The sequence below is a fragment of the Sturnus vulgaris genome, chromosome 14 (genome assembly GCF_052056855.1).
Source record: "Sturnus vulgaris isolate bStuVul1 chromosome 14, bStuVul1.hap1, whole genome shotgun sequence".
NCBI classification, from domain to species: Eukaryota; Metazoa; Chordata; class Aves; order Passeriformes; family Sturnidae; genus Sturnus; species Sturnus vulgaris.
The window spans coordinates 1,475,070-1,490,044 of NC_142256.1; the positions used below are offsets into that span (position 1 = coordinate 1,475,070).

General features: G+C 48.8%; 1 protein-coding gene across 5 annotated transcripts in view; it reads right to left on the reverse strand.

The window, feature by feature from the left end:
- The window catches only part of LOC106853776 (gamma-aminobutyric acid type A receptor subunit alpha3), a 96,881-nt gene that overhangs the window by 26,433 nt on the left and 55,473 nt on the right, over positions 1–14,975 (reverse strand). For all 5 annotated transcript variants that reach the window (XM_014877238.2, XM_088173331.1, XM_088173333.1 and 2 more), the window contains exons 4-5: positions 7,966–8,033; positions 4,370–4,590 (exon numbers count right to left, since the gene is read on the reverse strand). In XM_014877238.2, coding sequence (XP_014732724.1) covers positions 4,370–4,590; positions 7,966–8,033 — 289 coding nt within the window. The remainder of the gene's footprint in view (positions 1–4,369; positions 4,591–7,965; positions 8,034–14,975) is intronic.

A 14,975-nucleotide genomic window follows, 5' to 3' on the forward strand; every position in this document is an offset into this window, starting at 1 on the left:
AGTCACGGGAAGTCCTTTGAACTGCACCAACACAATGGCAAGAAGCGTGAATCAGGCTCAACACACCTCTGCCGGGGCTGAGGGATAACAAACCTCTTCAGCGGCGTTCTCATGGTTACCGGCAGCTTAGCAAAGCCTTTGATGTGTCATTAGAGCCCCTGTCGTTACCTGCGTGCAGCTGCAGGATGAGCCAGGATCTCAGCCCAATTTCTGGGACGCAAATGTAATAATCCCTCGGAGTGTGAGTGGTACGAAAACATGACAGCACCCTGCACGGCAGGGCTGGCTTTGTTTATGCCAGGGATACTGCTGGAGTTTTGTCCTGATTTCTTCTCCAGGAGGTTCATTAATAACCACAGTCAGGACGAGCAGTGTTTACGGTTTAGGCTGTGGGAGAATCTAGGTTAGGTTTTAATTGCCGGGGTTTGAGCTTTGAAAGCCAAATTGCTTCTAGGATCCTCGTGCTGGATCCGGAAGCACTGATTGCACTTTCCATCCTCCCCCAGTCCCTGGAGATTCCAGCCCATGATGGCAGAAATGCAGTGAGATAAGGTGTTCTCTGAAGATTTCTCCCTCCTGGGACAGTTTCCTTAAAAAACTCTGCCTGCACAAAGCCAAGCCTGGAAAACAAATCATTTTTGTCTTTGGATCTGCTCCTGCAGGGAAAAGTTGGAGCAAATCTCATCTTGTTGCCTGCTTGTGTTTTTATCAGCCAGCCAAGCTCTGCTCTGCTTGGATCTGTCTGTGATGTTTTCTGGGATCAGCCCTGGTGTGGGACACAGACAAACAGCTGCCAGCCCCCAGAGCCCAGGAGAGCTGGTGCTGGGCTGTCCCAGCTGCTGTTCCTGCAGCGAGGCTGCACCTCCATCGTGGGGGAGAGCTCTGCAAAGCCTGGAGCCATCACAGCTTGCCTGTGAATCCCCAGCCAGTAAAGACACCCAAAGCCTTTGCTGAGGGACAGACACTGCAAAGCTCTGTGATTTCAAAAAGCCCAAACACCTGAGCGTGGCACAGCAGGGAGAGGACCTGTGTCCTGTTCTGGGATTCCACAGCCCCTGTAGGTCTGCACGTGTGCTGGGCTCAGCTTTCCCTCCTGCTCTGCCTCTGCCTCACCTGAGGGCTCACAGGCCCTCCTTCCAAGGACTTCACATTGTCTTCAGCAGCTCAGGCTCTTGAGGCAGAGTCTTTTGGCATGCAGTGATTGTGTCAACCTGACAGGTAAAGAAAACATCCTCCAAGTGCATAACTTGAGCACATATTGTCTGGGAACTACTCTGACAATAACCACAAAGCCTCAACACGCCATTCTGACAGGCCCTGTTAAGAGCAGAAGAGCTTTTTAAACCTTGATTCACAAAGCTGAATCCCTTCAGCACAGCATTAAACTTTTACTATTTTTATATGCTTCAAGGGGGGAAAGAACCAGAACATTATCTATGTGCCCCACACAGTCTGAGCCAGAGAGTACGTCCAGAGATGGCTGGCTACTTTTGTCTCTTCCTTATGTAATCCATGCACAATTCCCAGGTTGTTGCACTCAGGTCTGACACCAGAGCTTAGAGACCATAGCTGGGCTTTTGTGAACTACTCAGATTGTGTAGGAGCTCCACAAAAAGAGACTGCAGAGGCAGGGCTATGTAATAAAACTGCACTCCCCATGCCCTCTGAGGCAGGTGGAGGAGCAGGGAAGATGCAGAGGGAGCAGTAATCCTGGAGAGCAGAGAAATGCAGTTCAGTGCAGTGGTCACAAAGGTTGTTTTGTGGCCCAGGTGCCAAGGCCTGTCAGTGGTCAGGGGTGTGCACTGTGACATTGCACTGCTCCACGAGGAGAATGTGCCGTGACTGTAGGAAATCTCTGGATGCTCGACTACAGCTGCTGTGCGGCTTCTGGGAGCTCAGGTCAGTGATAAAGAGGCTCTCTCCAGGAGCTATAAATATTGTCACACAGGTGTAATTCTGCTGGATGCATGTGTTAGACTTGCTGTTCCACCAGAGCAAGTTCATCTATAACTGTAAGTCCTGACTAAGAGAAGTTGGCTTTCCCAGCAGGACAAATAGCAAGAGACGCGCCTCTAATTGCACATCAGCAGAGCTGATCCCTCAAGGATATTGGCTGGTACAAGGGAAAGGAGCAGGATATTCTCAGGAGTCAAACTGCATGGCCAGGTATCAATCTAGACTGAGCCTGCAAGGGATCACCTGGGCAGTGCTGCCAGGCCACTGGAAATGTGGTGGAAGCCCAAACTCTCTCCCCAGCCAGCAGGGCACCCCTTTGGTATTTGCACTTTGCTGGATGTCAGCTGTGTGAATTTGGCTTCAAGATCCTGCACCTTCCTTTAAGAAGGACACACATGCACGTCCTTGGGCATGGAGGAGGACAGTAAATGTATCACTTGGACAGAAAACAATAGACTCCCTTCAGCCCTTCCCTGGGAGGAAGTTTCAAAGCAGTTAACAAGGAAGGGTGATATTACCATCATTTGACAGGGGAATTGAGGTGGGAGTGCCTTGGAATGGCAAAGCCAGGTAGGATTTGGTGGCTGAGCCTGAGGCATGGTCCTGGCCCTGCAGTCTGTGCCCTTGCATCTTCATTTCTGACACCCCACTCAAAAGAGACCCTGTCTCTGAGCAGCACCAAGAGGAGGAAAGGGAATCATCAGATGCCCCAGGACAAACACCCCATCCTGGATGTGTTTGCAATCCCAGAGAGTCCTGCTCTGTCCCAGCACACTGTGGTCATCTGGTCAGCTCTAACCACAGGACCAGCTCCAGGATGTGCTGCCCGGAGCTCCACCTGGGCTTCACACACTGGATAAAGAAAAGAGCTCTGTGCACAAGAGCTCCTGGTTCTGTGCAATTCAAAACATGACAAAAGGTCTCATATCCAGCCCTCAGCCTCTGAGTGGGTTCCTCACCTCTGACAAAGCCTTAGGGATGTATTTAAGGGGAGAGGAGCACCTGTAAAAGGAGGTCCTTTACTCCCCAGTTATTCAGCAGACGGCTAAACTGAAGGATGATTTGAGTTTATTTTTAAAAATCCCAAGACTCTCTTTTCTTCCAGAAGCTCATTCCCAAGAGTCTCATGATGCTGCTGCCATCCTGGCACCTGCCCAGCCCTGAATGGAAAAATAAATCCAATACTTTCTTAGTCACACAAAACTTGCTGAAGCTAATGGCTGTTTGCTGAATAAAGAAGTAGTGAAATGATTTAAAAGCTCTGAAATTGAGTCTTTTTTTGTTCCCTGTCTTATGCCAGCAGCTCCTGTAATACTTTAAAATCAGACAATGACACAAAGTGCAGGGAGTGTGAGTTGTCTACTTGCAGGTCAGAGAGCTGGGAGCAGAACAGAGCCCTTAAGTCAAGTTGGGCTTTTCCCTTCATTTACCCCATCTGCCTTAATGTGAGATCATTGAAGTGTGGAGACCTAAACCCCCAGGGCACTGACAGGATTAGCTCATATTTGAGAACTGCTGCACAAAAGTAAGGCATTGTTTATCAATGCAGGCTGTAAAACTTGCTGACACCATGTAGATTCACATTCAGTTTAACTATGAAGAGATGAAATTCTGCCTGGTCCTCAAAAACAGAGGTGAAAGTGCAGCATCTCAGCACACAGAATCCACAATGAAGCCTGTTATTAGGTAGGATTGGCTTGGAGATGGAGACAGAGAAAATAATTTTTTAAAACAAAGATTTACATCTTGCCAAGATCAGCTCAATACCTTTCTTATGCATTTATCAGCATCTTGTTGTTTCATTTACAACCTATGGCTCCTGCAACCCTGGCTTCTCCAAATCACAGTTTTTAATTAGCTGTTTGTTGAGTTTTTTCCCTAATGATGTGCATTGATCACACAGATTTGTATTTTTTTTCTTCCACAAAGTGGGAAAAAACAACCCCATTGTTGTCACAAGCAAGCTTGGTCTCATTAGATGTGTGAAATGGTTCTGCTCTAACATTCTGAACAAATTTAGATCTGTTCTCAAGCTGCTGGACAATAACAAATTCTCCCAGACTAATGTTCCCATACCGACATTGGATACCTGATTCATATCCCATCACAGGTCAGGAAGAAAATTAAACCAGGTGGCACATCAACCTCACAAACTATAGATCCCAACACTTCTACCTCGGCACATAAAAGCAAAAAATCAATGTAAAGGATGAGGGAAAATCTACCTGTAAAAATGTGCCAGGCTGAGGGTCAGTGATGGTCCATAGGTAGGAAACCAGGAGAGCATGGAAAGCAGCAGGGTAGGACTCAAGTCTGCTAACAAGAGTTAGTGGAAGCCTGCATAAACCCTGCTGTGATGCACCCTGAGGTCCCTGTGTGTGCAGGGATTCCCTGGAAGGAGACCCAGCCTCACCTCATGGTGTAGAGGAGGGTGCCATTGTCCACCAGGCGCAGTAGCTTGTTGGGGGTTGTCATGTTGTGGGCAACAGATTTCTTCCCGTTGTGGAAGAAAGTGTCAGGAGTCCAGATCTTGCTGGCCAGCAGGTTGTTCAGGGGAAGGATTTTCATGGGACCATCAAACTTCAGTCTTTCATCTCTCCAGGACTGCCGGAAAAAGACATCAATGGTGTATTCCTTTGGGGAGAGAGGAGAGAAAAGTGAGTTGTGTTTTACTCAGCTCAAGAGGTGGCATCTTCAGTCATAGACCAAACTGGGTTTTGGCACACCTTGGGTGGCACGAAGTGTGGTGCAACAAGAAGCAGGGATTTACAGCAGTGCAGGATAGATGGGATTCAGCACATTTTGGAAAATGACTTACCTATGATGTCAAAATGTGCGTGTCAGTGTTTCTGAGCATTGCAGAGAAGCTGCAGCACAGCCTACAGTGGCCACAGCTGGGGTAGCCCTGCTGCACCACCACCTCTATATCCAGATGTTTCAGGGGAGGAAGGCCATTATGTGCAGCTACACAGGCATTTCAGAAAGCAAAAATAAAGATCCTAGAGATGGAATCTGGCCAGGATGCTGGTAATTATATCTCTGCTCATTAAAAAAAAGAAAAAAGAAATAAACTTGACTTGCATGACATTATCTTAATGTTATTTTGTTCCCCAGGCCACTTTTAGAAAATCATGAATCAAAAACTTCACAGGCATTACAGGATCCTGTGACTTTCTTTTGTTTTCTTTTGTTTTCTTTTTTCTTTCTTTTTTTTCTCTTTTTTTTTTTTTTTTTTGTTTTTTTTTGTTTTTTTTTTTGTTTTTTTGTTTTGTTTGTTTTTGGGTGGGTTTTTGTTTGTTTGTTTGTTTTTGTTTTATTTCCCTTTTCTTCTTCTTCTTCTTTTTTTTTTCTTTCTTTTTTTTCTTCTTTCTGCCAGTGTAGAGACCCATTTCCTAGGCCAAATTCCAGCTGGGGCAGTTAGAAATCACCTCTTTGAAACCCTGCAGCCAAGGCCAGCTTCTCACTCAGTGAATGCAGATTCAGAAACCACTTTTAGAGACAGAAAGGTCTTTGGAAATCCTGTCCCAATTGTTCTGCCTTCCCCCTGCTGCTGCAGACTCGTAGTCTTTATTTATGCATTCCTGGAGGCCGCAGGACCAACTAAACTTATCATTGTGAGTGATTTCTTTCCTGCAGCACTTCTCAGCAGCGCTTAAAAACCACTGTGCATCACTTTCCTATAGGACAGAGAAATTCCTACAGGTTTTGCAGCAGATGGCAGCTGAATGGAAGCATCTCAGTAAATAAATCCATCCCTGCTCCCTGGCCATGGAGACACCCCCGCTCAAATATGAACCTTCTGGATCTTGGCTGGGGAAGGAAAGAGAAATTCTACATTCTCATGGGCCCTGTACAAGGTATTTTGCCCCTTCATAGAAGTGAGCTCTGAGTCATTATTTCTTGGGATAAACCCAAAGAAATGAGCCTGTGTGCAGTCCCAGGAGGTTTGGGGAAAGTCCTTATCGGGAGAAGAGCTCTCTCATTCCCTGTTCCTATTTAAAAAGTGCCAGACAAAGAAGTAAAACAGTTTTAATGACTTCCAAGGTCTTGCTTATCTTCTTTAATGCTTAGGAATCATTCCTGAAGAAAAGAGAAATCATGTTCAGAGTCTTCCACTCTTTTCTGTGCTTCTTTCCATAAAAGCATTATTTCCACCTCACCCTTTCCAAGGAGCACACTCAGTTCTGTGTTATTCTCTTCTCCGCCTACAGAAGTGACTGAAAACATCAAGACTGACTCTGTCCTCAGAGTCCATCCATGAAACAAAAAAACCCTCTTCAATTTTTCTTTTCTTTTGTATAACTCCCCCGGGACTGAGGAAAAGCGGCAAGAGCTCGGTCCCGAGGACTGAGGTGTGCGTCAGGTCCGATCAGGCTTTGCTCTCCAAACTGAAAGAGAGATTAGGAGTCCCTTGGAGCACCTCGGTGAGGTCTCCACCTCCTCCTCCTCCTCCACGCTTCATAAGCAGCTGCTCTTCCCCTCTCCCCACGGCAGCTTTACCTGCCTCTCCTCCATCACCGTAATTCCAGGCGCTGGGATGAGCTGGAGCTGCTTCCCAGGGCACCGAGGGCAGCTGTGGGAGGGTGGGAGCACAGCACCAGGGAGATGCCAGCGGGGAAGGAGGGACTTCCCCACTCCCGAGACGAAAGGAAGCCCCAGAGTAGGATTTCCCCACGCTTCCCGAGGAGATGGGGTTCCTCTCCTTTGCTTTTAGCAGCAGAGCTAAAACGCTAAATTCGCTATGCATTTGTAAAATACACGGAACGAAAGCACGCAGAGGGGAAATAATTTATTATTCCTTAACTGTCGTCCTAATTTTAAATTCATTTTGTCAAATCACATTGCAGAGAATACCTTCCTCTTTTCAATACCTCATATTTTTTTCTTCACAGTTCATTATACACACTCCCTTAATCAAATATGCTCCACCTTGGAAGTAATTATCAGACACTCCCCAAGGGCTACCACTGCTGAATATATTATGGGTGTCTGCTGTGGTAGGAAAGCAGAAGAGAGAGGGAGAACTCAGATGAGGTTCATAATCTTGATTACACTGACATCAACTTAACTTCTTGCCCTGGAGGGAGTGGTCTTCCCAAAGCAACACAGGTTTGAGTGATGGAGTGAGCAACTCCATGAAACACAGAGATTTTATTCTCCCCCAGCTCCTCTGCTTGTCAGCACAGGATTGTTATGGTACAGCTGAAGACATGTTCAGGCCATGCCAGCCCAGAAAATTCAACCCTTGCAGCTCTGGAGGGGCTGTGAAAGCCACAGGACACTGCTCCAGCCTGGCCTGGACAGTGATAGCCTGCTCCCTCCCCAAAAATGGGCTCCCTCCATGGCATGGACTGCCCACCACACTGGCCTGGGCTGTGCCAGCATCAGGTCACCTCAGGGGCTGGACATGCAGGAGGGACTCAGTCCTGAATGCACAACTGTCCTCATGTGGCATCCTGAAACTCTTGAGCAACCACCCACAGCCAACCCATCTCTGGGTGTGTGTGGAATACGAGCTGCAAGAAATGCTGTTGAGAAACCTCACTATTAATTATGCTCCACAGTCCTGTTTTAATTAGAAGACAAACCGTTGTGGGAATACAAGCCTAAATTCAGACCTCAGGCCTTTTCATTAATAATTTTCCCTGAACATGTCCAAATAGTGCAATCAGTCCATGCTTTGTCTGTTTTCTCTTTTGCCTCCCTTCCGGTTCAGGCACTAAGGGTGGTTTGATGGTGAATCATTCTCTCTGACACTGCTACCAAACCAGAGCAGATGCTGGCATCCTCTTCTCTTCCCAAGGAGCACCTTCATTCCTCCAGCTATCAATTGGTTTCCAAAAGCCCAAGCACACTTGGGAAACAACTCCTGTCTGCCCTTGGAACTGAGATACCACCAGCTCTTTTTGCTTAGGAAAATCCCACTTTTGCCCATATCGTCCTGGGATGAGGGTGGGACACATCCACAGCAGCTGAGGAAAAGCCACCCCTCCCCACGAGATGACCTACCATGTCTGTGTCCGAGACAGGGCCGAAACTCGTCACGTAAATGTCTGTCTTGACTTCAGTTACACTGTCTGGGACAAAAAGAAAAAAAAAAGGGGAAAAAAAAGCAATTAGAGAGCTGAATTTCCTTGTGCAGGCAAGGGTCTGAGGTTTGTTATATGGTGTTTGTTCCTGCTCTGCTGAACCCGCAGCATCGTGCTCTGTGCCCCAAACAACGGCTGATTTTATCACTCGTAATTGGGCACATTCATCTCCAGTGCAGCTCTGCTGCTTCCCACGCTTACACTGAGGACAAATCTGTCCCACACGGCCAGACAATGCATATTTACAGAATCTGTGTGCCTGCATGATCCATACCCTGGTACAGATCCACACGTTTTCAATACAGAGGTAAGCCCTGATGCTTTGAAACTCCTTCTTAAGCTGAAATCCCTTTGTGTCTCGCAGCCACATAAACAGCCTAGCAATGTTCCAGCAATTTTAGGGAACCCTGGGTTTGTTACAGCTCCAGGCTTATCTGTATGTAAAAAGAATCAATATTCTGATTGCCTTTTACTGCCATCGTGCTTGCTGTTCTCCTAAGTGCCTCACTCTCACAAAGCTGCTGCTCGCCCACATCACGTGCTGCGCCTGCATCCTGGGCTGAGATTCCCTCATGGATGCTGAGCAGCAGCTCCACTTCCCCTGCAAAGCCACAGAGCCCCACTGCCTGCCCAGCTGCTAAAACCAGGGGCAGTTTTAACCTCATCCCTTCAGATAACTTGGAGTGCTGAACAGAGCCACCAGCACACAGAGCTCTCCCTCCTGACTTCCTTGGATTTTGGCATGTTTCCTAATTAACACCTCTGCTGCTACCCCACTTTGCAGGGAAATCAAGGCACGGTGATTTCCCAGATTTCCAGTCCTATGCTCTGCCCACTGGGTTGTGCTCAAAACATGATGGATGAGCTGCCTTGAGTTCAGCACTCACTTCCCATAAATTCTCCCCACTTTAGGGATAGATCTTGCTGTTGTGTGACATTAGCTGTCTCAGAGCTGCTCTCCTAATGAAAGAACCAATTTAAAGCTGCAAAGCAGAGTTCATGTTTTATGCACAGTACCCAATTTCGGCCGTTGCAGCAGCCTTGCAAGTGGCCTGGATGTCCCATTGTTTAATTTAGTTATGGAAATCCTTCTGTCCCCTGAGAGTTATTTTGCAATACTATGAAGCTTTAGGTTTGTGCTTCAAAGTTTTACATCCCAAAATAAGGTAATGCATTCTGGCAGGGTTTTCTCCTTAATGGCTAAAATATACGTATACATGTCTTTAGCTATTATGGCTGAGAAGCTTTTGATGCAGCCCATGGCTGATATTATTGTGCTATATAAGTAACCCCTGATCTTATCTTGATGTGATAAAAAGAAGGTTAAAGAGAAATATGTATGCGGTACACTTTGTGAAACACCCAGAGGTCTAAACAAAATGAGCCCCTCCTGTAAGGCTGAAACACTCTGGGTATTCTCAGTGTCCCTCCAAACAAGTCCCCAGATGAGGCACACAGCAGAGAACATTTAGTGATGCGAGGCTCTTTCTGCTACCCCATGCTGCGAGAGAAAGCTCATTATGTCTTGGAGAAAACACAAAACTCTCCCTCCCCTCCCCAGCATTCATTCTGCAGCCATGGACAGCAGATCAGGAGTTGTGGCCACCCATGGCCAGGGAAGACAGTCCCCGGGAGGTGCAGGATGAGCTGTTCCCTGCACCAGAGGGACAGGGGGTCATGGAAGGGTCTGTGCTTTTCAATGTGCTCTGCTGGGTCCAAGCACAGGGGAAGGGATTCAGTAAGTCAGGAGAAGACAAAAAGGCAGAATTAGTTTTGGACACCTTTTGATATGATCCTACAATCCTTAAATGAGCCTTTATGTCCTCATCATGCTCTAACCTGGCTGTCACAGAGCTCCAGAGATCACTTCCTGACCCTTCAATCTACTGGTAAATCCAATCAAAGATAATGGCTTTAGTAAACTTCAATAATCTATTAATAACTTATTAATATTATTAACTAATTACAACCCATGTCTGAAGAGAATTCCCCCATTTCCAGACTCCAGATTTACCCCCTGGCAAGGCCATGCAGTACCCAGTGAAGGGACAAGCTGGGGCTTCACCACCAGCTCAGTGATGTCCCTCAGCACTGAGAAAAATGAGCTTCCTGCACCTCTCATGGCAAAAACGAGACTGAACCCTCCCTGTTAATATGTGCTCCTAAGGGCAGGATTTGGCTGGGATCTGGAGAGATTTCTGAAATTAAATCATTGCTACGCAGGCAGGGATTTCAGCAGAGCTGGGAAATCCAGAGATAAGTAAAACACCAGCATCTGCACTGCTCCCAGATCTGTGACTGTGAGACTTCTACCTGCAGAGAAATCAGGAGCTGCCCCAGCAGCCTCCCCTCTCCTTACCCTCACACTGATCCACCCAGAGCCTGAATGAGATGAAACTGCATCTGTGTTTTCAGCAAGAGAAGCTGAGAGAAAAGCATCTCCTATCTCTGCTTAGAGACACGGCAGAGAAATTCTTATTTCCTGCTCAAGCCATAGATGTGCTCACACTGTAGCTTGGCTGTCTTGCCCAGTTCTCTGCAAAGATTTAACAATTAAGGGCTGTATAGGGGGTAGGCACTTTCCCTAGAACTGCTGCAGAACACAAAATGGCACTTTTCATTTCCTAGTAGCATCCTTCCCCGTAATTCAATTTTTGTACCGGCACGAGTTGAGCCTTCAAGGCTGCTGGGGTGGCAGGTGGATGCTGCCAGTCTTGTTTATAACCAGGGAAACAAAAATGCAACAAAAATGGGTTCAGGTAGGAAACTGAAGCAGAGTAAGGACTAGAGCCCAGGCCTGGCTACTCTAAGGATTGGCACAACACTGGCACAACAGAGCCCTTGGTGGGCTGCTCAAGCCCCTTCCAGCCACCCTGCTGAGCTGCTGCACCAAGAAAGCAAAAAAAGAACCTGGAGCCAACACGAAACTGGACGAGCATGAGATTTTTCAGGTTCAGCATTGGAATTGAATTTAGAGATCCAAGTGGCCAAGTCATTTGTTTGAGGTTGATTCCCTTGTCTGGGGGCTCTGCTCATTTATAGGCCCAGCTTATTCCCAAGTTTCAGCACAACCATGTTTCTAGGAACGATTTGGAGCAAGTGTGGGAGCAGAACAAGGTGCTGCAGGTCAGCCAGGGCTGTATCCCCCTGGGGTACAGAGCCACTCTCTGCCTGCCAGGCTGTGCTGCCTCGTTCCCACCTGTAGAAATCCCCCACAGCTGGGCAGATCTGCAATGCAAATGGAAAACAAACCAACCCTTCCCACGGTGTTACCATGGCACTTCCTACACCTGCCTGCTTTTGCAGAGCTACCCCTCTCCTCCAGGAATGTTCTGCCTCAGATCTGGCTGCTCGTGTACAGCACAATCCCCCTGGCAGCCCTGAGGGGAGGGACAGACCCAGCCCCCGCAGTCCCGCACCAGCAGGGTCTGGCACTTCCCTGGGTGTGCACAAGGTGTCAACCAGCAGCAGCTGTCGCTGAGATGCTTCAGGTTTCCCATTTCCCCTGTGCCTCTATCCGAGTCCTCTCCATCTTCCAGCCCCTGGCCCAAGGCAGACACCCCCGTTTCTCCTGCAATCTCCCCCTTTGAGTGCTCGTGACTCCCTGGGCCCGGGAGGAGATAGCTATTATTTACAAAATGACGGAGTGCTATTTTTACTTGCTCCTTGGAAGCACCGGGAGCAGCGGCAGAGCTGGAACACGAATTCCGCCGCCTCGCTGCCTCTCCCCTCCCCAGCTGCAGAGCTGAGAGTGATCCTGGACGGGGGGCACAGGGGGCTCGTGTTAAACCTCCCCCTGCACACAACGAGTACTGTTAATTCAAGAATCACACCGTGATAACCGGGCTCGGCCAGCTGTGTGCCAGCTGCGGAGGTTCGGGGCGCGCTAAGCGGGGGTTCCCGGAGGCTGTGCCCGCAGCTGGGATGATGTGTGTGCCCGCAGCCAGCCGGGATGCTGTGCCCATAGCCGGGATCATGTGCCCATAGTCAGCCGGGATGGTGTGCCCATAGCCGGGATGGTGTGCCTATAGCTAGCCGGGATGATGTGCCCACAGCCGGGATGATGTGCCCGCAGCCGGGATGATGTGCCCGCAGCCGCTATGATGTGCCTGCAGCTGAGATGATGTGCCTGCAGCCGGGCGCTGGGGGCTCCCGAGTGATGCGTGCTGAGAAAAGCAGGGGCGAAGCGGCTGCGGCTCCGTGCAGGGGATTCCGGGATGCTGCGCTGACGTCAGGGAGGATGCACAGCCCCGGCGCGGAGGAACGGGATGAGCCAGGGGATGGGGAGCTCCTCCAGGCAGCTCCAGGGCTCTGCGGGGACCTAAGGGAGCTCGGAGGTGACAAACCCGACTGTGTTGGTGTTTGTACAGCCTGAGAATAGAAAGATTCAGGAATTTCTGCACCCAGGGGTAGAAACCCTCAATCCACTCCAAGTCAGCTCCTGGAGGGAGATGTTTCTGCTCTGGGCTCCAATATCCCATAGCCAGCTGTAGTCACAACCTAAGAAAGGCAGTAACAAGCTGATAGTGCCCCTTAACTCCCTCCTAGACAATTTCATTTATCCTCAGCTCAAGAATTTCTGAGGTCCCCTTATTCAGTGTCCTCTCAAACACACAAAACCCTTTAGGGAGGATTCCCACCGGCCTGTGCTGAGAACAGTGGCACTATGAAGAGAGGGGATGCAGCATTGCTCTCTTTCACATCACACAACCCAAACTGACACCAAGGTGACACCCAAAAACACCAGGGTGGTGTTTTCCAGCTAATTCAGCATCTCTGGGAAGGGAAACACAAGAAGTCAGCTGGTACTACCAACTTTCATCTCATACCTTCCCCCAGCTCCTTGTCACACTAATTAATAAGCAGCAGAAGGTAATTTTTGCAGCTGCACACAGAACCTCTTTGTGTGTTTCATTCTTCACCTTCTCAGCCTCCCACTGGGGGAATTCAATTTTCCTCCCACTTTTAAGCTCTGGAACAAAAGAGTTTTCCATGACCTTTGCTACAAGATCCATGAGCCCGCTGGAGCTGAGCTGAACCACAGCCTGGGGCAGCCTTTACCTTCAGAGGTGTCACTCTACAGCCCCAGCCAGAAACTGCACCCTTGGGTCCCTTCTCTCCTTCTGACAACTTCCGCCCCATCACACCAGGGCTGCCTTTCCCAGCTCCTAACTGTGTTTTTTCCAGTTTTCACTTTTAACCTGTGGTTCTGCCAGGTTACCTGTTAACCTGCCTTGTTTTGGAAAGTGGGAGCTGAATGGAGTTTCCTTGCAGGATGAGAGGCACTGAACAAGGGAGGGACGTCTCTGGGTGTTGTGGCATGTGGCACCTTCTCTGCAACCTGGCACTTGGGAATGCCAGGCCAGTGCTGGGAGAGGACAGGGAGGCACAAGCAGAGGGGTAGGTGTCCAAGAGGAGAGGGTGAACTACTGAACTGACTCTCTCCACAACCTAAAGCTGCAGAAATGGAGATATCTACATCACCAAGCACACACCAGAAAACCCTGATGTGGCCTTCACTGCTGCTCTCCTGCTGTGGGAGCAGTATCACTCCCCCACATACATCAGAGCTGCTTTTCTTGCAATTTTTTTTTCTGAGGGAGCTCAGAAATAGCAGCAGAGAAGAAACATTTCAGTGAACATCACTGCAGTGTTGTTGATGCCTCATGGGCTTGTCCAGCCCAGCCAGGGGATAAAGCTGACTCCAAGGACATTGAGAGAGAGCTCCTGCCACACAGAAGGCCACAAAGCTGCATGAGCTATTGCTGATATCATGACCACAAACATCCCTACTGCATCTGGAGTGCTTCCACACCAGGTAACCTGGGAGCAGAGGCTCTGCTGGGGTCAGGAGGGAAAGGCTGGGGAACAGAGATGGCAAAAAGCCACGAGAATCTCCTAGCATTCCCTCCAGCCTCTGGGAAAGGAAGAGCAGAGCTGGAGAGCAGAGATGCAGGCAGGTCTCAGCACAAGCCCTTCTCTCTTCTCAGCTGGGTTATGACTTGGGGATCTCAGACAACACAGACAGAGGTCATGAGCAACCTCTTCAAACTCCCAGTCCCAAAGTAAAAATACATATTTTCAGACATTGCTTGGCTGTTGCAGCATCCCAGCAACCTTGAATATGAAATGACTAGCTCAGAAGTGAAAGCCAAGTCTCCTATCACAGACATTCACCCCTGTCTGGCAGCTCAGCCCAGGCACCTTTCCCAAAAGTGGACAGCAGTGTGTACATGTTCTACTCCTGAGAAGAAGTAGCAAGACCATACACAGGATGTCTTGGCCCTATCAGTGCCAAATGGCAGCCAGCAGGGCCAGGAGTGTCACCAGGGGGCTGGCAGGTCCTTCAGAGGTCAGGCAGAGATAACAGCAACATCAGCTTTAATTCCTGAATTACCTGAAACACCCACACATCTCCAGGAAAATTCACTTGGGCAGAAGCATCACGACAAAGGACCCCACAGGAAATCCCAGAGGTAGTTCTGCCCACCCAGACCTCACCACCTCTGATGGCACCTGCCTCTCTCTAGAGAGCACATAGATGAGGATCACCAGGGTCCGTGGATTAGGGCTGGTGACCTGGGACAGTGTGGTTAAAGACGACAGGATGCTCATCTACTGCAAAGTGGGGTCAGCCAAGGACAGAGCACTGGGAAATCTGTACTCTGCAGAATAAACCACATAGTAAGGAAAGAAACAATATAAATGTCTGAAACAAATGTCTTATCTCAGCAAAAGCAGGGGTGAGTAAGAGCCTGCAGGGGATTGCCAACAAGACCTTTGGGTTGGATCCTTATCTAGCTCTGCCATGTCAGGAACGATTTGTCTCACGCAGTTTTGCCCAGCTATTTGCTTGATTCCAGAATAACTGGGTCTGTGTAACAGCTCTGACACCCTCAGTTATGCTTCCAGTGACTTCTGCAGGGTTAT